Source organism: Mesoplodon densirostris, chromosome 16 (genome assembly GCF_025265405.1).
Source record: "Mesoplodon densirostris isolate mMesDen1 chromosome 16, mMesDen1 primary haplotype, whole genome shotgun sequence".
NCBI classification, from domain to species: Eukaryota; Metazoa; Chordata; class Mammalia; order Artiodactyla; family Ziphiidae; genus Mesoplodon; species Mesoplodon densirostris.
In genome coordinates this window covers 620,183-644,816 of record NC_082676.1, presented here as the reverse complement: position 1 = coordinate 644,816, position 24,634 = coordinate 620,183, and the positions used below count along the sequence as shown (strand labels likewise).

The 24,634-nt window shown below is 57.2% G+C and overlaps 1 protein-coding gene across 1 annotated transcript in view; it reads left to right on the top strand.

The window, feature by feature from the left end:
- Nucleotides 1-13,853: 13,853 nt before the first annotated feature.
- MYT1 (myelin transcription factor 1) overlaps nucleotides 13,854-24,634 on the top strand; it is a 43,260-nt gene continuing 32,479 nt past the window's right edge. Inside the window, exons 1-3 of the mRNA XM_060120558.1 lie at nucleotides 13,854-13,946; nucleotides 21,844-21,898; nucleotides 22,919-22,949. Coding sequence (XP_059976541.1) covers nucleotides 21,844-21,898; nucleotides 22,919-22,949 — 86 coding nt within the window. The 5' untranslated portion in view covers nucleotides 13,854-13,946. The remainder of the gene's footprint in view (nucleotides 13,947-21,843; nucleotides 21,899-22,918; nucleotides 22,950-24,634) is intronic.

Sequence of the window (24,634 nt, the reverse complement as noted above, 5' to 3'; positions counted from 1 at the left end):
CCTCCCCTCGGCCTGCAGCCCTCGACCTGTCTCGGCTCGGACTCCGGACCCAGGGCCCACCTGCCCCTGCCTGGGAGTCAGCAGGGTCTGGCTTCTCGGTTACTCTTTATCCCTGTGCCTGCTTTACTCGGTGCTAGAGGGTTAGACACCTCGGGTCGCAGGTCTGGGGCACGTCCCTAACTTCCTGCGTGCCGGGCGGTGTCCCTTCACTCTTCACACCTACAAGGTATAAAACGGCTTGGCCCCCGTTGTCCCCTACGGGCAGCCCGGTGGTTCCTGCGTGAAGGGGCGGCACAAGACGTTTCACAGACTCAGAGCTGCACCTGTGACGTGACTAAGGTGCTCCGAGACTGTAATCGCACTAGGGCTTCCAGGCTCAGTGGTTCACAACGGCCTGCTTGGTTACCAGACTGCTAACTGCGCAGTGAATTGGTTTGTTAACCCTCAGTTTGCACGTGTAATTATGCAACTTCTCACTCAAGTCCCAGGCCTGCACAGCCTGACTGCCCAGCACCCCAGACCGCCCAGGAGGTCATCCTCAGACCACACTGACCCTCACTGCCCTCCTGGGTGCTTTCCCACTGTGTGGGAGACGTCCTGGGTCTGTCTCCAGCCTGTCTTCCAACCTGATTCTCCATCCCCCATCTGGGCCACCCCAAGATCCCTGATCCATCTCGTCTCCTTTCACCTCCAGCTTCTCTTCCACGGCCTCTAACAGTCGCCACCCGGGCCCCTTGGTGGACCCTCCCAGGCGTCACAGTCACACCCTTAGGTGTCCAATAGTTGAAACATCTCTGCTATCATATTGGATCCCCCTTGTGGGTGTCCCCACTTGCCTTGGAGGACGGCCTGCAGGCCACCAGGTCGGGGCCGCCTGGTGGGCAGTGCCTCAGTGTTTGTGGTTCTGGTACATATGCAGGTGCTGGCTTGGGTGCCCTTGTAAACACGGGCACTGAGCTGTCAGTGCTGGGCTGGAGGCAGCCAGGGAAGGTTCTGAGTCAAGGTGGGAAGAGAGTGCTTAAGTGTTCAGTTCTGAGTGTTCCCTCCACCATGTGTGAGTGAAGACCCTGTTGGCCTGGGTGTAAAGTTAGACTCTGTTGTCCAGACTGAGGGGGTGTTTCTGTTATTACCTTTTAGTGGTCTGATTAGGTTCTGGCTAAATTACTTAGATTTTTGTGGACCTCCTTTTATTTCATGAAGCCCACGCCCCAGCCCTGGCTTCCTGGGGTCTCAGTGTTTTTTTCCTTTGGCCGCACCGCATGTGGGGTGGGTGGGACCTTAGTTCCCTGACCAGGGATCGAACCCACGCCCTCCGCATTGGAAGCGCGAGGTCTTAACCACTGGACTGCCAGGGGAGTCCCGTGGGGTCTCATTCTGTAGCAAAGCATGCTAGCTGTGAGGTTTCCCCTCCCCCAGCACACATAAAGCAGCACTTTTCACGACGTGTGTGAGTTGGGAGGAGCTGTGAGCCTGCCGCCTTCCTTCATCCTGCCGTTCAGATGCTTCTGGAAACGCCACTGAAGCCATCAGAGAAACCCATGGGGACCCCGAAGTCAGCGCATCAGCCCAAAGGGAGAGGAAAGGCAGGTTGTACTTGATATTGAATTGCATTGGCAAACTTTGTAGCCCCCTTGAAGGCTACAAACAGGTGTGTCATGGGACCGGCTGTAGACTTCTGGGCCCAGGATTTGCTGCGTCAGCTGCAAATCACATGTTCAGCTTCTGGGTTCAGAACCCGCTGCCTGGTGTGGTTGAGACCCTGCATGCCCAGGGCCTGGGCTCTCAGGCTCTGCCGCAGCCTGCACCTCTGGCATGTGGGGGACCCCAAATGGGCCCTGATGTGAGCGTCAGAGTCCCACTCTTGCTGTGATGCCCTCCCAGAGAGCATTCTGGCAGCTCCCGAGCAGGCGTGTCAGCATGGGGGAGGAGGTGGGGGGCACAGGGCCTGGAGGGGCTCTCCCCACCCCGCCATGCCCCCCTCCTGGCAATGGACCCCTTGCTGCCCAGAGCCACTTGGAGGCCAGCTGCTTCTGGTCTGTGTGGTTTGCGTTCTCTCCAAATTCTGTTCCGTGTTAGCGCTCTGTGTGTCGCACGTGCCCATCCAGACTGGGAAATTCACACGCACAGCCCCCCAGTATTTCTAACTTAAAAGGCAGCAGAGTGGGCAGTGTAGGAGGCTGACAGGTGGGTGTCTCTGCTGGCCACCCGTCCCCCGAAAATCAGCCACCACACGGGGGCCATTCTGAGCCCTGGGGCTGGGGCTACAGTGTCAGCCCCCTGGGTTCGCTCCCCTCCCCCAGACAGGAGTGCTGCCACGCCCTGGAGGTAGAGAGACTGGGGTGGGAGGAGGAGAGTGGGACTGTTGTCGAACCCCGTCCCCCAGGCTTCGAGGCCCCAGAGGTGCCCGGACCTCCCACCCTCCTGCCGGTCCCCTGTCCTGAACGGGACGCGAGCCAGGGCATGGACGGACCGTCATGGAGCCGCGAGCAGCTTGCATTTACCCTGTTTGTACAAGAGAGAGCCCGCTCTAGTCGGGTCAACTTCAAGGGCCTAAGTGAAGCGTGGTCTCAAGGAAGAAGAAGCGGCCATCTTTCCTCTCCTCGGGCCGGACAGGTCTGCCTCCCGCAGGGGCGATCCCGGGGACCCTGCGGGGTGTGGGGGGGCACGGCGAGGACGCGGGCGCCTTCCCTGGCCTGCGTCCTGACTCGGTCAGTTGGGTGGGTCAGGGCCGTGGAAGCCCCCAGCCCGGCGCCTCCTGTGCCCCCAGTAGCCGTGTCCATTTCCCAGGCCCCGTCTCCAGCCTCCCGTCCAGGCCTTTCCTGTTGGCCTGGGGGGTTGAGGGAGGGCCTCCCCCCACCCCGCCGACTCCTCGTCTTGGGGTGAAGCACGTGTGCCTGGGCGGGGGTCGAGGTCGGGGTCACTCGTGTTGACCGCTAGTGTTGAACTCCATTTGGGGTGCGAAGGCCCTCTGTGAAATCCTGTGCGTCTGCCTGGAGCAGACACAGCCTGCGGCCCGCGGTCCCCGCACCTGCCTGCGTGTCGGAGGCCTGGCCCCACACCATTGTGCCTCTCCCGGGATGCTCAGCCCCCCACCCCTCATCATCCGGGGGCCCCTCCCCTGCTGGCAGGCTCCCTGACAGGCCGCCTGGGGAGCCAGTCCTGTGATTGAGTTTGGAAAGTCTTCATTACTGCCCGGCAGTGTAGCTGTTGTTTTTACAGCGTGGGTAAGGTTAAAAGAAATAATAATAATCATATAAGAAAGACTCAGCGACAGTAACTGCCTGCAACATGCTATTTGCATTTTTAAGGAATCACTTCTTTGAGACAGCCTGGGTGAAAGGTCACCATTTGCATATAAATGGGAAAGAAAGCGTACGATGCTGGAAGTTACATCTGTATTATTTTCTCAGCAGTGAGCTGCTGTTGGAGAGATTAGGGGACGTGGCTCGCGTTTGGCTTTTATTGAATAGAGAAAGCACCAGCGAGGCTGATTTAGAAGGAAAATAATGAGAATCGTGCCGAGCGGTGGAACTGCCGACTCCCCTGCCCCCAGCTCTCTTCTCTCATTTTCACCTAAACTCAGCAAAAGCAGGTCTGTCTTTGCTCCACTCAGCAAGTCTTCATTTTACTTCTCTCTGAATTCCAGCAAGAAAGAAAAAAAAAAAAAAAAAAGGAAAGAAGAAGAGCAACCCTCGCCCTCCTTTTCCCATCGGCCCTGTTTGCATTTCCTGCCGAAGCTGGTCCAGTGGGTGGGACACCAGTCCTGCCTCCACACCCTGGAAACCAGGTCACAGGCCTGGAGCAGAGAAGGGACCGGGGGAGGGGGAGAGGGAGAGGCCACCCAGTTCAGCGCTCCTGGGGGCTCAAGGTGCCCCACCTGTCCTGTGCCCGGCCTGTGACCCGCCGTGTCCAGGGCATGGGTGCCGCTCCCTGTTGGATTTTCCAGGTGGTCAGACTCTCCCCGGGGCATGCCCTGCCGCCGCCGCTGTCCCCGCCTCTCCAGGAGGTCCCTGGGAAGCCAGCCTTGACCCAGGACATTTTAGCCTCGTGGTCTTCGAGGAACAGTCCTGGGACTTAGGAAGCTGGAGACGGGCCGCTGGAGGGGCCTGAGGAGCCCCCGGGCCCCGGCTTCAAGCTCTCTTTGCAGAGGCCTCCCCTGACCACTTGTTACTGAAGTCACACCCCACACCATGTCAGTTTTAAAAATAGTTTTTGAAGCAATCTCAAACTCACAGAAACTTTTCAAAGGGTGTTTCTCCTGACCACGTGAGGGTGCGTTTGCCACTCTGTGCCCGTCACCCGGGGTCGTCTGCCCCTCAGTAGCGTCTCTGGGGGGCTCAGAACCACGCGGTGTGTTGGTCTTGGTCAGGCGTGACCACCCCCTCGGAGGGCGCTGGGCGCCGGGTGAGCTGTCCTGGGGCCTGGACGTGGGCTGCTTGGTGACACCCAGGGGTAGCTCTGTCCTGGGTTGGGGGCTGTCATCCCAGCGTCTCTTGCTGCAGTGACACTTTCCCCAGAAATACCACAGTCCGCTTCACACTACCAATGTATTCATTTTGATTGACCTCTGAATAGACGCACGGTTTATTTTAGCCAGTGGATTATAATCATTATTTTGATGCTCAGATTATCCTGCTGGCGGGGGAAGCCCGCCCGTGCTGGCCTCTGTGTCCTTCTGATGCATCTGTGACTCTTTGAGCACTCTGTGCCCTGGACCTGGAGCCACCCCTGGACCTAGCGTGGATGTGCTGCCAGCCTTTCAGTGGGCACATGTGTGGACACACACACATCTGGCTTTACTTCTTGCTGAGAACCACACGTTCACACTGATGCCTATGCCTCCAGTCCCCCGGGGTACATTCTAGATCTCTCCCTTTCTGCATGAGCGGCTTCCTCCTTCGGCAGTGAGGGGCCCAGTCTCCTTCGTATGCTCACTTGATCAACACGTTTCTGCGCCAGGCCCTCCTCACCCTTCCGCACGCGCTCGCCTGGCCTGTGGGCTCTTGACACCCACTCCCATGGGACACCCCACACTCCACTCCAGACCGGGCCTTCATGGGCTCCATTTGCCTGGGACTGTGGGTTCACAGGATGTGGGGCAGGACAGACCCTGCAGGACTTACGGCCTCAGGACCAGACTCTTCTGCCACTCTCCATCCCAGCCACCGGCTGGCCGCCCCTGCGTAAGGCTGAGTGACATCTTTATTCATTCATTTTCACTTCTGCGCCCAGTCATACACACCAAGATTATTTCTCATACAAGTTTTGCTTTTCTTGTAGATAATTTCCCCGGTCCCCTCTACTAACTTTCTTTGTGTCCAGCGGGCAGCATGCCTTTGAGGTTGTCTCTGGAGGTGTTTTAATTCTACTGTTTTCCTTGATTGATATTTTGTCTGGACCCAGAGGGCAGAGGGAGTTGATTTTCAACCTTACAGTTTGCAGGTCTGGCTTCGCTGTTGGAATGCCATCCGCCATCCCAAGGGTATCTTCCGTGGGTGACCTTCCCGCCGCGGGAGCTTTCAGGCCCTCTCGTTTCTCCTGGTGTTTTAGAATTTCACGGTGCTTGGCTTGGTTGGAGCAGGTCTTTTTTTCATTCACTGTGTTGGGCACTTGATGGGCCTTTCAGTCTAAAAATAGAATTTCCTTTAGTTTTGGGAAATTATTTGTTCTTATTTAGTACATGTTTCCCTCTCATTTTCTTGGTTCTCTCTGGAACTCGGGGGTTGGCCATTAGGTCCTACACAGCTTTTCCTCCTTTTCTCCCATCTCTCTGTCTTTTTCTTTCTTTCTTTTTTTGGCTGCACCGCACGGTATGCGGGGTCTTAGTTCCCCAGCCAGAGACCGAACCCTCACCCCCTGCAATGGAAGCGCGGAGTCTTAACCACTGGACCGCCAGGGAAGTTCCTCTCTGTCTTTTTCTTTCATTTACTTTTCTAGCGTGTTTCTTTGACTCTCTCTCCCAACTCTTCCACTGGATATTTCATTTCGGTTTTACATTTTATTTCCAAACTGGGGAAGACAGATGTGATGGTGTGAAGCCTTCTAAAGAAACTCCCAGACCAATCTCTACCTGCTCCTGCCAGGGCCAGGCCACCTGCTCTCTGTCCAGCCGTCGCTGGCTCTGTCCTGGCTCCCGCTCCGAGCCGCTGTCCACACCGCAGAGGAGGGCTGCTTCCTGCGATGCTTACTTGCTCATCCACTGAAGGTGCCCAGGTGCATTCCACACCCCACCCTGCCCAAGGTTCTGGCCCACAGGTCTAAGGAAGGTCCTGGGAACTCCCTTTGATGTTGGAGGGATGCTAAACCTCCTCCTGCAGCCCTGGGAGCTGTGCAACGTGGCCTGGGCCCTCCAAGGGCCTCCCGTGTCTGGGAGCACCGTCTGCACCTCAGGGCTTTGGGGTCAGAGGTTCTCTGGCTTCAGAGGGTAGAATTCTGGGCTGTGGCTGCACACCCACCGCTCCCCCGCCCAGTGTCTACTGCGACCTGTGGTCAGTTTTGTGTGGGCCTTCAATTGTTGCTACAATTTTATTCTGACCCTTTTCTTCCTGCCTTTCTGGGCTTTGCCTTAAACCCGAAGACCCGGAAGGCGAGGGCGAATGAGGATTGAGATGAAAGTAGGAGAGAATTTTTCCTTTTAAGTGGAAGGTGTGTTTATATCGTCATCCTTGGGCCTCTGCTGGGGTTGGTTCTAGGACCACCGCTCCAGGATTCCAAAATCCACAGAGGCTCGAGCCCCTCATAGAAAACGCTGGAGTGTTTGCCTGTAACCTGCGCACGTGCTCCGTACACTTCCGATCATCTCTAGAGTACTTATAATACCTGATACAACGTAAATGCTGGGCAAATCGTCGCTGGCAAATTCAAGTTTTGCTCTTTGGAACGTTCTGGAATTTTGGGGAGTATATTTTCCATCCATGGTTGGTTGAATCCGTGGATGCAGACCCTGCAGATGTGGGGGCCGACTGTACCCGATTCCAGGGCCCAGGCTTTCAGTGGATGTGTTCGGTTCATGGCTTTGAGGTGGAGAATGTTCTTCCAAAGTTGCCTGAGGGCTGGTGAAGGCTGAGGAGGCCTGCCCTCTCCAGGACAGTGGGGCCCCCGGCGTGGCAGCCCCACCGATGCACAGGCCAGACACGGGGCCATGTGGTCAGTCTTGGGGGTGAGGGGAGGAGAGGTCGGCTGCAGCCCTGGCTCAGCCATGAGCTGCCGACGGTCCTGACATGGCAGAGGAAGGCTGCGTGGGCTGCGTGGGGTCACGGGGCCCCTGCTGCACAGAAGCACTTGTCTTCTCCTGGCCTGTGTCCCCAGAGCTGCTTCGGGGTGGGGTCTGAGACGCCTCGCCCTGCCCCCCAAGGCCCGTCCCACACCGCTGCCGTTAGCCGTCCTCTTCCTGCACCCCTGGACCCATCCCTGCCTCATCTCCAGGTGGGCCCGGAACACAGGCCCACAGAAGCCAGGCTGGGGGAGCCAAAGGCAGCCTGCTCGCACCTGCTGCCCCGTACAAGGGTCTTGGGTTGGGGGGCCTCACGGACCAGCCCCAGGCCTCCGGGCCAGCAGCTCACACATCACGGAGGACGCAGTTCACCTCGTGTCCTGCAGCTCCTGTCGTCAGAAATTTATTTTTGATGTGAGCCTCCATTACATGGATCTCCTACAGCACCCAGAGCACACCGAGCCCTCCTATTGGCTGGACGGCCCTGGCAATCAGAGCATCCCTCGCCCGCCCTGCGCTCCTGGGGTGGACGGGAGCCCCTGCCCTGCTGGTTTCCTCAGGTTTGCTCGCTTGGGCCGACCCGTGGGCCTCCGCCCTCTTTTTTTTTTTGCGGTACGCGGCCCTCTCACTGTTGTGGCCTCTCCTGTTGCGGAGCACAGGCTCTGGACGTGCAGGCTCAGCGGCCGTGGCTCACGGGCCCAGCCGCTCCGTGGCATGTGGGATCTTCCCGGACCAGGGCACGAACCCGTGTCCCCTGCATTGGCAGGTGGACTCTCAACCACTGCGCCACCAGGGAAGCCCCCTCCGCCCTCTTTAAAGTCGGTCATCGTACCCATGTCCGGGTGGGAGTTCGTGTGTCCAGAGCTTGCCTGTGGGACTCTCACCATTATGCTCCCTCGTGTGTGCCACTGACTTTTAAAAAACAGCTTTACTGAAATATAATTTACTCGCCACAAAATTCACCCATTAGAAGTACACAGTTCAGTGGTCTTAGCATATTTATAGGGTTAGGCATCGATCACCACAGTCTAACTTCAGAGCATTCTCGCCCCCACAGGAAGAGACCCTGTGCCCGTGAACAGCCGTGCCTGCTGTCCCTCCCCTGAGCCCCGGCACCACCAATCTACTTTCTGTCTCTATGGGTTTGCCATTTTTGGACATTCTGTAACTAAGGAAGTGTACAATCTGGGATCTTTTTCTTTGTCTGACTTCTTCCGCTGAGCTTCCTCCCCGGAGGTTTCTGAGGTTTGCCCGCGCTGAACCCTGGACTTCAACCGCTTTTATTGCCAAATACTATCCCGTCATATCGTGTCGTCCATTCAGCAGTTGATGGACATTTAGTTTTTTTCCACTTTTTGGCTAGTATAAACAAACCTGTGATAAAGAGTTGGGTACAAGGCTTTGTGTGGACATACGTTTTCACTTCTCTTAGATCTGTACCCGGGAGTAGAATTGCTGGGGCCTATGGTATGTCTATGTTTAATATTTTGATGAACCACCAGAATGTTTTCCAAAGTAGTACCATTTTACACTCCCATCAGCAACGTACGAGGGCTCCAGGGTCTCCATATTCTCCCCAATACTTGTTATTGTCTGTTTTTTTAAAAAAAAAATTATAGCCATTTTAGTGGTGTGTGCAGTGGGATCATATTGTGGTTTTGACTTGCATTTCCCTGACGACTAGATGATGAGCATCTTTTTTTTTTCTTTTTGCGGTACACGGGCCTCTCACTGTTGTGGCCTCTCCCGTTGTGGAGCACAGGCTCTGGACGCGCAGGCCCAGCGGCCATGGCTCACGGGCCCAGCCGCTCCGCGGCATGTGGGATCTTCCCGGACCGGGGCACGAACCCAAGTCCCCTGCATCGGCAGGCGGACTCTCAACCGCTGCGCCGCCAGGGAAGCCTGATGATGAGCATCTTTTATATGTTATCTTTGGAGGAACGCCTACTCAAATCCTTTGCCCACTTTTTTTTTTTTTGGCCACACCATGCGGCTTGCAGGATCTTAGTTCCCCGACCAGGGATCGAACCCGGGCCCCAGCAGTGAAAGCACCGAGTGCTAACCACTGGACCACCAGGGAATTCCCCTTTGCCCACTTTAAAATTGGGTTATTTGTTTTATTCTGGAGTTGTAAGAGGTCTTTCTATACTCTGAGTACAAGTCCCTTATCAGATATGTGATCCTGCAAATGTTTTCTCCCCGCCTGTGGGTTGTTTCTTCACTTGACTGGTGGTGTCATTTGACTTCCCAAAGTGTTCAACTTTGATAATGTCCAGTTCATCCATTTCTTCTTTTGTCACTTGTGTTTTAGGAGTCAAAGAAACCACTGCCTAACTCAAGAAGTCAGGATGATTTACTCCTGCGTTTTCTAGGAGTATTAACTCAGATGTTTAGATCTCTGATCCATTGTGTGAATTTTTACGTATGGTGTGAGGCGGGGCCACCTTTATTGTTTTGGTTATTCTATGTTCCTTGATCTGCCATATCAGTTTTAGAATCAGTTTATCAATTTTTGCAAACAAAACAAAACAGCTGGAGAGGTCAAAAGTGCTCAGATACTGGTGAGATTCAGAAAATAACAGGCAGGGCTCAGGGCGCAGGACAGGCAGCAGGGAGGGGAGAAGTCAGAGGAGGAGGTGGTAGGATGGCCAGTGGGGCAGAGAAGCAGAGGCTGGGGGCGGCCGGCGTGCCCCAGGCGAGGAGGGAGGGGGCGAGTATCGCTGCAGGACGGGCCGGCGGCCAGGATGGTAACCGTGACCCTTCAAGGGCTGCTGCTTTGGTGGAGGGCTGGGAGCTGGCCTGGGGAGCAGGGACGGAGTCAGCTTCTCGGGACCCCGTAAGAAATCAGGTTGTGAAGTGGGTGGAGATGTGGAGCCCCGGGACTGGTGTGCGGAGTCCAGACACATTGTGTTTTGTGAATGTGGACGCCTCAAGCTCGTTGCAGAGTCAAGAAGCCCCAGGAAGGGTCCAGTTAGGGCAGGTGAGCAAACATTTGAGAGGAAGATGGTCTGTGGTTGCTTCTCCGAGGACACTTTATTTTTTTTATTTTTTACTTTTTTGCTGTACTTGGGCCTCTCACTGTTGTGACCTCTCCCGCTGCAGAGCACAGGCTCCGGACGCACAGGCTCAGCGGCCATGGCTCACGGGCCCAGCTGCTCCGCGGCATGTGGGATCTTCCCGGACCGGGGCACGAACCCGTGTCCCCTGCATCGGCAGGCGGACTCTCAACCACTGCGCCACCAGGGAAGCCCCTCCGAGGACACTTTAATTGGCATTGGGAAGAAGGGCCTGACAAGCCCCGCGGGGAGAGGTGGGCTCAGCCAGGACGGGACAGAGTGGGGATAGAGGAAGGCGGGGGATCGGGGGCGACAGGTCCTACCGGGTGGGGGCATGGGGGAGCCAAGATGGGGGCTCCCTCTAAGCAAAGAGCCTCCTACTTTGCTTGCTGGGTGGAAGGCCGGTAGTGACAGCTCTTGGTTCCACCGGCAGGTCACCAGAGACACAACAATCCAGTGAAGACTCTGAAAACATTTTGACAGGAGTTTCTCTTGAGTCCACAGGGTCTCTACTGCCTTCGGAGCTAAACAATCCACATGCCAGAGTGGCACGTGTTGGGGAGGCCTGATCTGACCCTGAACGCTGGTGTCATTAGGAGAGGGACAGACCTGACTCTGGCCCCAGGAGGGGGATGCCAGTTGAGCTCCCAGGAGCCTCCCTGCCCTGTGGGCCCGAGTGTGGCTGTTAACAGGCCCTAGTTGCTTTTCTGAGCTAGTCTGCCAGTGGAGTCCTGCCAAAGTGAGTTTGGGGCCTCTGTGGGGTCAGGCGCTGGGGTGTCACGGAGCAGGCCGTCCCGAAGACAGGCCACGGCCAGGGCCAGCGGCTCCCAAGCGGCCTCTTTGTTCTGTGTGTCTGGGAGCAGGGCTTCAGATGAGCTCACTAGAGACCTGAGAGCCCAGGAAAAGGGCCGGTCTGGAGGAGAGCGCTCCCCACTTGTGATCCCGGGCAACGGAAGCAGGCAGTCCTCACACGGCCACCGTGCGCCAGGTGCTCAGTCTCCGATGGCTCTTCCTCGCGCCCTGTGGCTGGCGGCCCAGTTTGGGCGTGTGTGGGCGTCACGTGCTGCCTCTATGGCAGCCGGGCTGCAGCTCAGTGCGTCCACACAGGCTTGTCTGCGGTGGGATGTAGGCGGGTCCCAGCGGGGGACCAACGGGGCCCCTGGGTTATCTCCAAGCAAAGGAGAAGCACCATCACACTTTACTGCGGTGGCTTTGGTTTGCTACCAGAAAATTCCCGGGAAAAGGAAGGAGTCGTGTCAATTACGGACCCACGTTGGGTGGTTCTGGTCTCCGGGTGTGTGACTCCTGTAAGTTCCCTCCGCCTCCCAGGGCTGGTGCTGAAGACATCGCTGGGGCACTGTTGTGAGGGAGATGCTGGGCACCTGCTCTTTTTACTCTTTTCTCTTAAGCTTTACAGACCATAGTCTTTATTTTATTTTTATTTATTTATTTTTGGCTGCGTTGGGTCTTTGTTGCTGCGCACGGGCTTTTCTCTAGTTGTGGCGAGTGGGGGCTGCTCTTTGTTGTGGTGCGCGGGCTTCTCATTGTGGTGGCTTCTCTCGTTGCGGAGCACAGGCTCTAGGCGCGTGGGCTTCAGTAGTTGTGGCACGTGGGCTCAGTAGTTGTGGCGCACGGGCTTAGTTGCTCCGCGGCACGTGGGATCTTCCTGGACCAGGGCTCGAACCCATGTCCCCTGCATTGGCAGACATATTCTTAACCACTGCGCCACCAGGGAAGTCCGGGTAAATGTTCTTTAGCCCCTCTTGTGTGGCCTGAGCAGGCGTGGGGCACAGGGAATGCAGGTGAGGGGAGGGCTCCCCTCGACAGGGCTTCGCTCCAGGAGACGGCGGCGAGGCCCTGTGAGCTGGTTCCCTCCCGTCACAGACCACTGAGGCCCCTCGGCACAGACTCGCGCCCTTCACCTGCTGGGCTTCTCCGGGAAGCACGTGGGACTGAGAGCAGGAAGACCTGGGAGGGGGGCTTCCAGGACACCTGCTGGGACGCCGAGGGGGAGGGAGCCGTCCTGCTCCCAGCGGCACAGATCTCAGGGTATGTCCTTCCCTCCAGCTGCCAGGGAGATATGCCCCGTTACCCCACTTATTCACGTATGTCACCATGGTAAGAAGTTCTGCTGGAGCCCCGCAAACCAGCCCAGGGTGAGGGTTCCTGCAACGTCTCCTCTGACGGGAGGTATGTGTGGAAAGGGAGCCCCATTTGTGGCCAGGGGTCTTCCAGCCTCCACTGTCACTCTAGATGCAGAATTCCTACCACCCGTCTTCAAGTGCAACGCACACCCTGTGGCCAGAGCCGTTCTTGTCAACCCACCTCCCAGGTTTCCTCCCTCCCATCGCCTGTGGAGGAGACTGTCTGCTCCCTCGGCAACACAGGTGCTGTTTGCTGCCTCCTCCTCCTCCGGGGTCCGGGGCCCTGGGCGACTCCTCTCATGGGTTTGGTTGGGTGGACCTGGCTCCTCTTACCGTGTGCTGATGGCCGTGGGGTAGCTGGCCCGAGATGTCCGGTTCACACCTCTCTAGTGGAGTCCAGTCCTCAGGGGGGTCCCCTGCAGGTGACCCACAGCTCGGTGAGGGTGAGGCACACAGTTGGTGCACACAGTAAGTGCCACATTCTGGTGGTATCACCCATTCCTTTGAAGACCGTGCATGAGGCCGTCTCCTTGACAACCAATCTGCTTCCCTCCTGTGCTACCGGAGGTCAGAGGAGGCCCTTTAATGGGATGGAGACATTTCCAGACAAGAGGGCACTGTGGCCGGAGCACAGGGCTGAGCGGGGCAGGAGTGGTGGAATTATAGCAGAACAGCATTTGGGGCTGCACATCAGAAACGTGAGGGAGGAAGGATGCTGGGTGTTAGAGCAGGTGTGCCTGGCCTGCCTTCAGCGGAGCCCAGACTCACCTCCAAGGAGAAGCAGAGAGCGGAATGCAGGAATAGTCATTTCCTGTTTTTATTGTTGGTTACTTCATGACCTTCCTTTGAAACGCTGCAGTTGTAGAAAGCTGGTTGTCATGGAAACAAGGGAGTGCCGTGCAAGGAATAGGTACACAATGCATTTCTTTGTCCGGTCCAGCTGATGCCTTTAGCCTCTGCTTTGACGTGTGAATTTATGTGAGGAATTAAATATTAACTGGAAGTATTGCCCTGGAGAGAGGCAGAAACACAGGGAGAGGAAAGATGCCGGGAACCCGGGCCCAGGGGAGGCAAAGCGCTGGACCTCACCTGACTTGTGTCAGGCCTCTGGTCGGAGTGGCTGTTAGTGGAAATCCACCCCCACTTCCTGACATGTTCCATAAAACAGCGCAAGGGCTGGGACGATGGTGCAGGGGTGAGGGTGCTAGAAGCCTCCGAGGACTGTCCGAAGCAGAGAGTGATTTTCCCCCAAGAGCTCCTGTCCTTTATTCCTGAGACAGTCATGGGGCCATGACCTTGGGTGTCTTTCTGGTGGATTCCAGAAAACAAGGATCGTATGAGTGCTGTGTACAAGAGTGGCCCAAGTTTCTCGATTTCTCCCCTTGATCTGGCACACCTAGCGTTCATTAGGTTTTCTTTTTCTGACTCTCAGAAAATGAGTTCCGGGGTGAGCTGCTGAGTCAGAGGTGGACGCACGGAGACAAGACCGACAGCTGCAGGGCCCCGAGACTCCTCCTGGGCGGACACGGCAAGGTGAGGTGCTTGGAGCGCAGCCCCCAGCCTGGGGCCCCAGGGTCCGGGCAACGGTCCTTCTCACTCCTTGGCGTGGAGCGTGGAGGTGACTTTTGGTCTAGTCATTATCAGTCTAGATTAGGCGAAGAATAAGTGGAGGCTAGGACCATCAGTGATCTTGTCGCTTCAAAATGAAAGGAAGGAAAGTGACTCTGGGTAGAGTAAAACTAAAATGTGACAACAGGTCCCACGTCTGCCAGGTCCCTGCTCTGGGCCCCGTCCCCCCCGGGATCCCCGGTGCACTGCAGTACTTGCTGTTCTCCCCGCTGCTCGCTGGGCAGCCTTTGCTGCAGGGACTCCTGAGGTCTGCTGGTGTGGTTTATTGCAGTCGTCCCAAGTGGGGGCCTGTGGTGCCCTGCTCATACCTCCTGGAACTCGCTGGTGGAGGTGACTCGGGCCCTCCACCTCCACAGGGATGCTCCAAACCCAGACATCCCATGCACTCATAGCCACACCAAACCTCTCATTCTGGATGTGTTCACTCCCCATGATGTGCTCTGGGTGATGCCAGGTGCCCAGGCTCAGGTGACCCTCAGAGATGGAAGTGTGGGTGACAACCGGCTTGGTGGGCATCCCTTCCCAGATCTCAGGTTCTGATCTCTCATATTCTTTGACATGTAGATGCTCTCCGTCAAGGATCCAAGCCATGACCCAGAGCATGGCCGCCAAGAAGTGGCAGCCCAGGGTATAGACAGGCAGGGCTGCGAAGTTCTAGGTGGCAGCCTCATTTGAGGGTGCTGGTATTTTACTCTGGAAGCCCAGCATTTTTCTTTCGAACCTGGGGACTGGAGTGTACATGGAATGGGTGTGTCCAAGCACCTCATCAAGCACCTCCACTCACACTCTTATTCCTGTGTGATCATCAGCGCTCTGCTGAGCCATGTTGGAGCCTGAGGCAAAAGGAAAAGACAGTAATGCTGGCCCAGTCTTTATTTAAAGTTTTGTTATTTTGCTCATCATGGAATTTTTGCACTAATTTAGATGTTTTAAAATATTGCATTAACTTATTATTTAATTTGATCACTTAGTTTTGTTTCCCCCTTAAATGTGCACCTGACTGAATGCCCTGCTCGCCTCACCCATCTGGCCCTGAGCACTCAGGGATCACGTGACCAAGAAGCTACTTGATTTGAGGCCAGGGGCTCTGGATGCCGTGTCTTCACAGTGGCTGGCATTGTGTAAGGGACAGGTAGGAAGGCTGCAGTCACCCCGCGGCTCCGGTGTGACAAGCTTGGAGCGTGTGGGACCTGCTGGGAACATGCCTGGTGGCCACGTTCACCTTCTCCCCCAGCGCCGACTCTTTCACACCTGCTCCATTAGGGTCATTTCCTCTAGTTTGGGCAGACAGGGCCAGAGTTACTTCTCTGAGCAGAGAAGCTAAGAAGAGTGAGCCAGAGGAGGAGGGACTATGGGGCTGGTGCTGGGGTAACCTTCTGACTGAGGAGGCCGAGGCGGGTGGGGACACAAGAGGGCAGAGCTCACACAACGGCAGGACTGGCCCGAGAAGGAGGCGGGGAGCTGGGGAGCTCGGTGCCCGGAGGGCAGCGGGGGCAGAGCCGCCCTGTGTCGGGGGTGGTCGCAGCCGCCTCGGCCTCCGAGCTCAGTACCAGGCGTGTGGACCACTCGCAGGTGGGTTTGGAAGAGGCTGTTAGACAAGATTAGGTGGTTGTGTGCTTTGTGGGAAGTGCTGGGCATCGGGCTTTTTAAAAAATAAACTTAAGGAGAAAAGGAGTAGGTATGGATGGTAGGACCTTAAACCTCTTCTTGACCTTGAAGAATGAAGCATTGGGCCCCAGATCATGGGTGTTCGGTGGACGACTAGAGACATGCAAGCCAGGAGCAGGGTGATTGCGTGGGTGCTCAGCAGGGCCTCCTTCCTGGCAACCCAGTGGACGCTCCTGACGAGGGAACGAGGTGGCGCCAGGTGTGTCCTCTGACCTGCCTACTTGGGTGTGGCTAGATTTCTACCCCGAGAAGGTGGAAACTCCATTTATGCTGAAATTTTAGACAGATGGACCCAGGCATGGCTGCTGTATCAGGGTGTCTATTATATAGTTGTAATTTTAATGTAGGTGTTGGAGTGAGCCATGATGCGATGCTTGGAGATGCCAGGAGGTCCCCGCCCAAGACATGTATTAAATAATGCTCCATGGGGTGTCCTTTCTACAACCCAAAGAGAGGGCTGGTCTATTCAGCTGCCAGTCGGTTGAACAATGAGTGGAGCGTCAGAGATTTTCAGACACACAGTCAGACGTCCTCCAAGGGGACACAGGCGTCACCGCCAGGAACCAGGGGTGCTGTGACAGCTGTCAAGAGGTGCAGGGGTGCGGGTGTGTGGTTTAGCCTCAGCCATCAGAGACCGGAGAGCAGGGTGTATGCTGAGGGTCCCTCCAGAGAGCAGGACTTCGGCGTCTTCAAAGCAGAAGGCTGCTCTTGGGTCTGCCCTGCTGCGGCTTGCGGGCCGGGCTGGGAGATGGGGAGGATTCCGCTGGAATGCTTGGTGGGAGACGGAGCAAGGAACGTACTTGAAAGCTGCTCGGAAATCCTTCAGGGGGGGCGTCTCCCCAGAGGTAGGAGCATGGATTTGTCCCAGCACTCTGCTCCCAGGCTGTGCGCACGGCGAGAGGATAAAACCAGCCCAGATGGTGCCCCTCCTCTGCCCTCCTCTCCCCACGTCACCCCCTCCTTCTAGGCAGGCTGCCTGGTCCTGCGAGCCAGCAGACACTCCCTCTTCTTCGTCTGGGTCTTCCCGGAGGAAAAGGGACGCTATCACCCAAACAATCTTGTGCATTCTAAAAGTTGTCCTAAGTCCATTCTAATCCCCAGCTTTGCGAGCTGTTGCAACGCATTCTAGGTCACATGGAGCACTAGCCTGAGTTGCTGGACTTACCCCTCCAGCCCAGGGCCAGGGTGAGTCCTCTGTGGTCCCAGGGGCCCTGGACTCTCCAGCAGCTCGGGGCTCTGGTCTCTGCTCTGAAGGCTCCTGGCCACCTTCCCCAGCTCTCGGGTCTCAGAGACGTTTCAGATTGTCCCAATTTGTCTGTCCCTCTGCCTGTTTGTCTGACCTTACACAATATGCCCCGAGCAGTAAATGAGGTCTCTGCAGGGAGACACTGACCTCAAACACATGAATGATTGAGCTTATTCCAGATGGAGATGAGCAGGCCCGGGGGAGAGTGAGAGAGGGGGTGCAGAGAGTGAGGACGCAGGCCTGACCGCTGAGAGGTGCTGGCCACCCAAGGGTGCACCTTCTCCACGGGTCAGGGGCACCCACCCCCTGAGGCCCTCTTCCCTGAATGTCCTCAGGTCCTCTCTGATCCACGGGGCCTCCCCACTCCCACCCAGGCTCCCACGGCGGAGCAGCCCCTTCCTCTTGAACTCCGCCCCGACGCCCTGACATCTCCCCTTCTCTGCAGTGAGGGACCGGCTGCCTCGGGTCCCATAGCTGGTGCTACTCAGGCCAGGACAGCCCGCAGGGGCCAGAGCATCAGGCGACGTCCAGGGCTGCTCAGGGCCAGGCTCCAGCGTGGAGTCCGTTTTCCGTCTGGCCCTTAGCCATGGTGCAGAAGGGCGGGGGCGTGGTACAGGGTGGAGACGGGGGGAAGCTCTTCAGCTGTGAAGGCCCCGGGAAGAACCAAGAAGAAAAGAGAATGAAAGAGAAACAGAGAGAGACAGAGAGAGTCAGAGAGAGGGAGACAGGGACGGAGGGAGGGAGTCGGAGAGACACAGACAGACAGACAGAGGGAGGATGACTGAGCAAGAAAGAGAAGCAGGGGAGGCGCCCCTCCGGAAACCACCTGCAGGTCCCTGAACGTGGCAGGGGGTGGGCAGACCTGGATTCTGGGGATAAAGTTGAAGATCGGCGCACAGCCCGTTGGGCCTCTGACCGGACACTCCTGGGGGAGGGTCCACCCTGTCAGCTGTGTTACTGGCTGTGCGTCTGGATTCTGAGAGCCCTTCTCACAACCACAGCCTAAGACGCTACTGGTTTCAAGGTTGCTCAGCACGTTTGCTCTCTTGGTCCCCGTGTTTGTAAACATCCAACTCGGGGAACTCAGGTTTGGCAAGGGTGCCATGTGGAAGGGGCTGGTTTTGGTAACAAGTCATTGTGAGAACCGTTTACATTTAAGAAGAGCTTACACGATTACCCTTGACTTTACTAAAAAATACAAAACGGAACCAAGCATTGCCACCCCCTTGAGTGAGACCATCACGTGACACAACAAAGCAGGTTCAGGGCCTCCCTGGTGGCACAGTGGTTGAGAGTCCGCCTGCCGATGCAGGGGATACGGGTTCGTGCCCCGGTCTGGGAGGATCCCATGTGCCGCGGAGCGGCTGGGCCCGTGAGCCATGGCCGCTGGGCCTGCGCGTCCGGAGCCTGTGCTCCGCAACGGGAGAGGCCACAACAGTGAGAGGCCCGCATACCGCAAAAACAAAAAAAAAAAAAAAAAAGAAAGCAGGTTCAGAAGAAGGGCGAAGAGACTGTTCTCGCTGGTTAAGAGATGTGTCCAGGGACTTCCTTGGTGGCACAGTGCTTAGGAATCTGCCTGCCAATGCAGGGGGACATGGGTTCGTGCCCCGGTCCGGGAAGATCCCACATGCCGCGGAGCGGCTGGGCCCGTGAGCCATGGCCGCTGGGCCTGTGCGTCTGGAGCCTGTGCTCCGCAACGGGAGAGGCCAAAACAGAGAGAGGCCTGAGTACCACAAAAAAAAAAAAAAAAAGAAAGAAAGAAAAAGAGAAGCCACCGCCATGAGAAGCCCACTCACCACAAGGAAAAGTAGCCCCCACTCACAGAAACCGGAGAAACGCCTGCGTGCAGCAACAAAGACCCAACGCAGCCAAAAAATAAACAAACAAACAAACAAATAATTAAAAAAGAGAGATGTGGCCAAATGGGGTGTGTTTGCATTTGTAAATTATTCTCCCATAGTTTTCCTACTGAAGACAGAACGACTGAAATATTAATTAGAGTGAAGAGCTGGTGTAGGGAGCCCAGGGCGGCCGTAAGACCGGCCGCTGGAAGGCAGGTGGCATCACAGAAGCAGTGTGGACCAGTTCTTGAGAGATCACTAGCCCCACAGCGGGGGCACTGAGGCCGGGCTAGGCCGGGATGGGGCCTTCCACCCTCCAGGTTGGAGATCACTCAACTATGCGTGGGCCTTTCAGAAACAGACTTGACTGGTTTGTGCTCGGAACAAGGGAAGAATTTTTAAAAATAAAGTAATGACAAATTGGGAAGTGTCTCACTGTCTTGGCCTGTCTTGCTGTGGTCGGGGCAGAAGGCGGGGCGGCCAGCAGGCTGAGCAGGGCCACCCGTCCACCCGTGAGGCACCAGTGCTGAGGGTGGGAGGATGCAGAGAACCACCCTCCGAGGAGGAAAACAGTGAAAACCCGGTGGAGCTGGCTCAGAAACCAAGGCTTCCCTGCTTGCCCGTCGACGGCGGTGTCCGGCTCTTCGAAGCTCGTTCTCGTATTGGAGCGCTAGCCCTAGGTCTTCCTCCTGCAGTTCAGTGTTCCCCCTTTTCACATCCAAGCTCCGTGCACTGGAGAGCACTTCTCACTTACTGACCATTTGATGCAGATAAACTGCAAATGGAAAGGTGCTTGGCAGAATGAATGCTACAGCTGTCGGCTCTGTCAACAGGAGCTTGCGGCGTGCAAGCAGCGCCCGTACGCATCCTGCAACCCTCTCTATTCTGTGCTCTTTGAATCATTTATCTTCAGGAAATCCAAATTGCCAAGGCACGCTTTAACCTAGCAGAATGCTCGCCAATTTCCTTGGGAAAACTGACAAAAAAAAAAAAAAAAGGAGCTGTAGATTGCATTTCAGCTGAGAGCGGCCTGGCAATCAGACGCCTCGGCCCCTTTGTGCCACTGCATCGGAAGCCGCTGTGCTGGGCTCAGCGCAGACGACATTTGAAGACTCATACATGTAATGAAGTCCCTTTGACACCTGCTCCTCTCTTCACTTTAAATGTGAGCCATTGGTCCATGGGGAACTCTGCTTTAAAAATAGAAATTATAGTAATTGTCTTCCGTGCTGTCAGGAGGCTGTAAACGCACAGCTCTCAGCTCTACCGCCTGGAGTCGACGGCCGCATAAATTACCCCAGGTTGTGATTTCCGTCCTTAACACAGCACATGAATCTCTGTGCGTTCGCGCTGCCCGGGGTGGGGGGCTCACTTTGCAAGTTCTAGCTGACGAGCGGGGGAGTTCACGGGAGGGGTCCCTTGTCTTTCTTCCTTAGCGGGACCTTAGCTGCTTGTCCTGTGCTGGCCTCTGGGGACTGCTCCTTTCCCACTGGCTGGCTTTGCTCTGATGGCCTCTCGGGGGCCTGGAAGGTGGGGCTGCTCCCTCCCCCCCAACCACAGAGCACACCTGCTGGGAAGAGGGCCCCTTCTGTCTCCCGCTCTGCTCCTGCCCAGACCCGGCTAGGGATCCCGTGTGATGACCTGTGCCCCGGGGCGTCCCTACCTTCCCGGGGGTCTGCCTCGTCCCCTGGAAGGACGTGCGCAGCATCCCCCATGGAAGTGGGTCTGAGGCAGAGAACGCGGCACAGGAGCTGATGGGCGCAGGCAGGGGAGCCAGAGGACGTGCGGGGTCTGGACAGCGCGGGGTTCCCGCCCCCCTCAAGGGCCTCCACTCACTCTCTCCTGGGGGAGTCAGCATCTCTGGGAGGGTGGCTGTGTGTCGGGTCCAGGGGATGTCTCGACCTGCACTCCTACCAGCTCTCACCCCCGTCTGCTTCCCGCCTCCAGAGCCAGTGCCGTGGCCGTGGGCCCTTGGCATGTGGCTGGTCAAACTCAGAGGGGCTGTGAGTCCAGGAGATGTGCAGGATTTCTAAGAGTTAGCACTAAACAAAATCCCATTCATAACTTTTTCTGTTGATACTGTAGAAATGATAATGTTTTGGAGAGATCGGGCTAAGTAAAGTTTAGTATGAAAATCAATTTCACCCGCTTCTTTTTACACTTTTTTTTTTTTTTTTTTTTTTTTTTTTTTTTTTGCGGTACGCGGGCCTCTCACTGTTGTGGCCTCTCCCATTGTGGAGCACAGGCTCCGGACACGCAGGCTCAGCGGCCATGGCTCACGCGCCCAGCTGCTCCGCGGCATGTGGGACCCTCCCGCATCGGGGCACGAACCCATGTCCCCTACATCAGCAGGCGGACTCTCAACCACTGCGCCACCGGGGAAGCCCTCTTTTTACACTTTCCGTGTGGCTATTAGAAACTTTTAAATGATGTGGATGACCTGCACTCTCTTCCACTGGGCAGTGGTGCCTGGAGGCCCCTGTGCTGCTGGGAGCACCTACGCATCAGGGTGCCCATCTCATGTTGAGGGTGATCAGGTCCCCAGGCTCAGGCTGCCCCCCTTGGGCTCCGTGGGACAACACACGGTGGACAGCGAAGCCCGCTCAGGTCCCAGGCACCTGTTTCTAACAAGACGACCCTCGAGTGCTGGGGTCGCCAACTCCCAGGGGAAGCTGGGCTCTCAGCACGGCGGGGTCAGAGTCTGCGGTGGGCGGTGTCACCAGGGGACCGTGTGTTGCGACACCCGGACGTTCATGAAGGCTTGGTGGCTGCAGCTTCCTCCTCGGATGTGAGCCTGGGGGCAGCAGGAGGGCCCAGAGCAGGAGGTGAGGGACATGATGGGGCCAGTGGTCTCCACCCTGAAGCGCCTCTGCCTCACCTGCTGCTCGCAGGCCATTCCTGCCCTGTGAGCTGTTCCTTGTCTCCTGTGTCAGATTCACAGGCACCGGTGAAGCTTGAGACAGAGAATGCCTGGAGGTGACGCTGCAGACACAGGGGGTGGTTCTGCCCGTCTTCCTGTTGACAGCGCAGTTGTTTTTACTTGCAGATGAGCTTAGAAAATGACGAAAAGAGAGCTCGTACAAGATCCAAGGCCGTCCGAGGTGAGTTCCACCCTCCCCTCCCAGCAGGGTCTGGCCTGGGCCGTCCACAGCCTGTCTCTGGCCAAGAGTCCCGGGTCCTAAAGCTGTAAATGCCACTTTCCGCAGCAGTTGTCCTTAGGAGGACAGAGTCCCGCAGCGGTGTGTTGCCCCTGGGCCGCTCCTCCCCTACACCGGGCACCTGGTGGCCTCCGGCTTCTTCAGCCTCAGGGTGCATTTGAGGGCCACGGCCACTGGGGGGCTTTTGGCCCAGATGCACCTGCTGGGGAGGAGAGGAGGTGGCAGCCCCAGCGCTGCAGAGTGGGGGAAGCAAAACCTGGCTACAGACCTATCTGCTTGGGAAGGAGGGGCCGCCAGCCTCGCTTCACCAGCCTCTCTGCCTCCCAGGAGATCCGTCTGGGCTCTGAGGGCACTGGGATGTTGCTGGGTTGAATGGCACTGGGGTGGGGAGAGGGGCCGAGGCCCGGCTTGCTCTGCAAGGACCAAGTCCCGACCCCCTGGCCAGCCTTGCCACCCCGACACCACAGGGCACACACTGCTCCTGTGCGTGGGTGGCCCTCAAGGAGGGGCCAGAGGCCCCGAGCTTCTCAAGTGTCTGCCAGTCAGACTAATGCAAGTTCTCGTCCCAGTGGCCCCATCACTGAGGGACCAGGTGCTTGGACCACCTGTTCTCTTCTCTGGCCAGCTCTATCCTCTGGGTCCTCTTTCCAGCCAGAAGCTGACTTCTCCCTGAGATTAGAGAAAGAGATGCTGTCCCAGGGAGCCTGTCTTAGCTGGGGCCTCTGTCCGACTCTGCAAAACCAGCAGCCACTGGGCGGGGGTGGGGGGGGTCTGACATGAGCACCGGCTTGGAGGAGGCAGCTCCCTCCGTGAGACCCTGGAGAACATTCTAGGAGGCCAGGGAAAGCGGGGTTCAGGACGGGGGTCGCCCCCGCTCTTCAGTCGCTTGTGCTGTGAAGACACACGTACCTTTTCAGTTCTGCTTCCCACACGAGTTTCCCTGTTTCTCTTTCTCTCACTCAGCTCCCCCAGAGCCCACAGGTGCCGATCTCAGGTAAGAAAGGCTTCCTGCCTGCACCCAGCATGGTGCACGCCTGTGACCCCGTTCGTCCTAATTGTTGCACTGGGCGCTTGGAATTGAGCAGTCGCGCCCGGGCCCCTGCTTTCCCTAACGAGGCTCCTTTCTGCCTGGCCTGTGTGCATCTGTCTTCGCCCTGCCTTGTCCTCTCCCACCTTGTCCTGGCACCACCACGCAGCCAGCCTTGCACAGTGGCACAGATGTGCTCACACCTTGTCACCCCTGGGGCATGACTGTCACCACGGTCCTCAGCCAGCAGCAAGGTGCTGTCTGAGTGGCTCCTCGGCCAGAGGTGAGGGGACAGGCTGTCCCACGCCCGAGTCTTCCACTGACTTGAGGGCAGGCAGTGGCTTATGTATCGACTGGGCGCTGTGACTTTCCAGATTCCAGGCCGGCCTCACAGGGACAGGCATCCTGAACAGGAGAGAGGACAGACACATGGCAGTTTTCTGGGTTGAAGCAGGAGGGGCCAGGCTTCCTCCCCAGAGGTCGACTCGCCCTCGTCTGCTGGCTTCCGTCCTGGGCTTGGCCAAAGCCTTTGTGTGTGTGTGGAGGGGAGGGGCTGGGGGAAGGCCAGAGAGAAAGCCACCCCAGTGCTTACGGGCTGGGCTGCCCCAGCATCACCCCACGTGGCCTTCGGACTGCAGGTTCTGTGGGCCTGGGCTCTTCCTGGGGCCTCCAGGGCCGGCCCCTGGGCCGTCTTGCCCAGACAGAGCTCCACTGAGTGGTGTCCAGTGACTGGCAAGGAAACCAGCCTCTCGCATCCCCCCTTTCCGGACGAGAGGGTAGTGCCAGTGCATCTGGCTCAGAACACTGGAGAAGGAAGGGAGGGCCCCCAATGTGCCAGGTGGGCTCTGGATGCCCCGTCTAATTTTTATAAATTTCCTGTGAGACGGGGCCAGGCTTGAACTGTGGCCAAGGTAACCTGCCTGAGGCTTGTTGGAGGGCTGAAGGGGCTCCGAGCCCAGCCTCCCGCCCCTGGGGCAGCTCGTGCTGAGTTCACCACCGTGCTGCTCTGCCTGTGCTGCGGGGTTGGGGGTGACGGCCACTCCCTGATGGACATTTCTGTGGGCTTCCAGACTCGAGGATGGAGACAGGCAGGGCTTTCTAGTTACTGAGGGTGGATGCTGCTCTTCCTGCTCCCCCTGCCCCAGCCTGGAACAGCTCTGTCCACCTAATCACATGGTTCCAGGGCATGAGCCACTTCTACATTCTTAGGTGTGAAGATTCTCACTAGACAGTGAACACATCTGGGGCTGGGACCATCTTATTCTTCACCAGATAGTGGTTGAGTGGATGGCTTTTGGCAGTCAGGAAAATGAGAGGACCCCAAAACATACCAGCATCTCTTCAACCTTTGAGGCTGTAACTTGGAGGCGGGAGGGAAGCACATGGGAGCGGTGCTCAGAGCCCCGCGCACGCGGCGAGCCCTGCAGCGGCTGCACAGTGCAGTCCAACCTCAGGGATTCTCATGGAGGCACTGGCGGCTGGTGGTGTTTCCCCACTTGTGAAGTGGGGAAACTGAGGCTCGGGGGGTTAGAACTCACGCAGCCAGAATAGCTGAATCACACACCCTCCTGCTCAAAGGCCAGTCCTGGCCGCAGGGCTGGAGGGTGAGGGGGGCACAGCAGCCAAGCCAGGCCCCTGGGAGTTGCATGAAG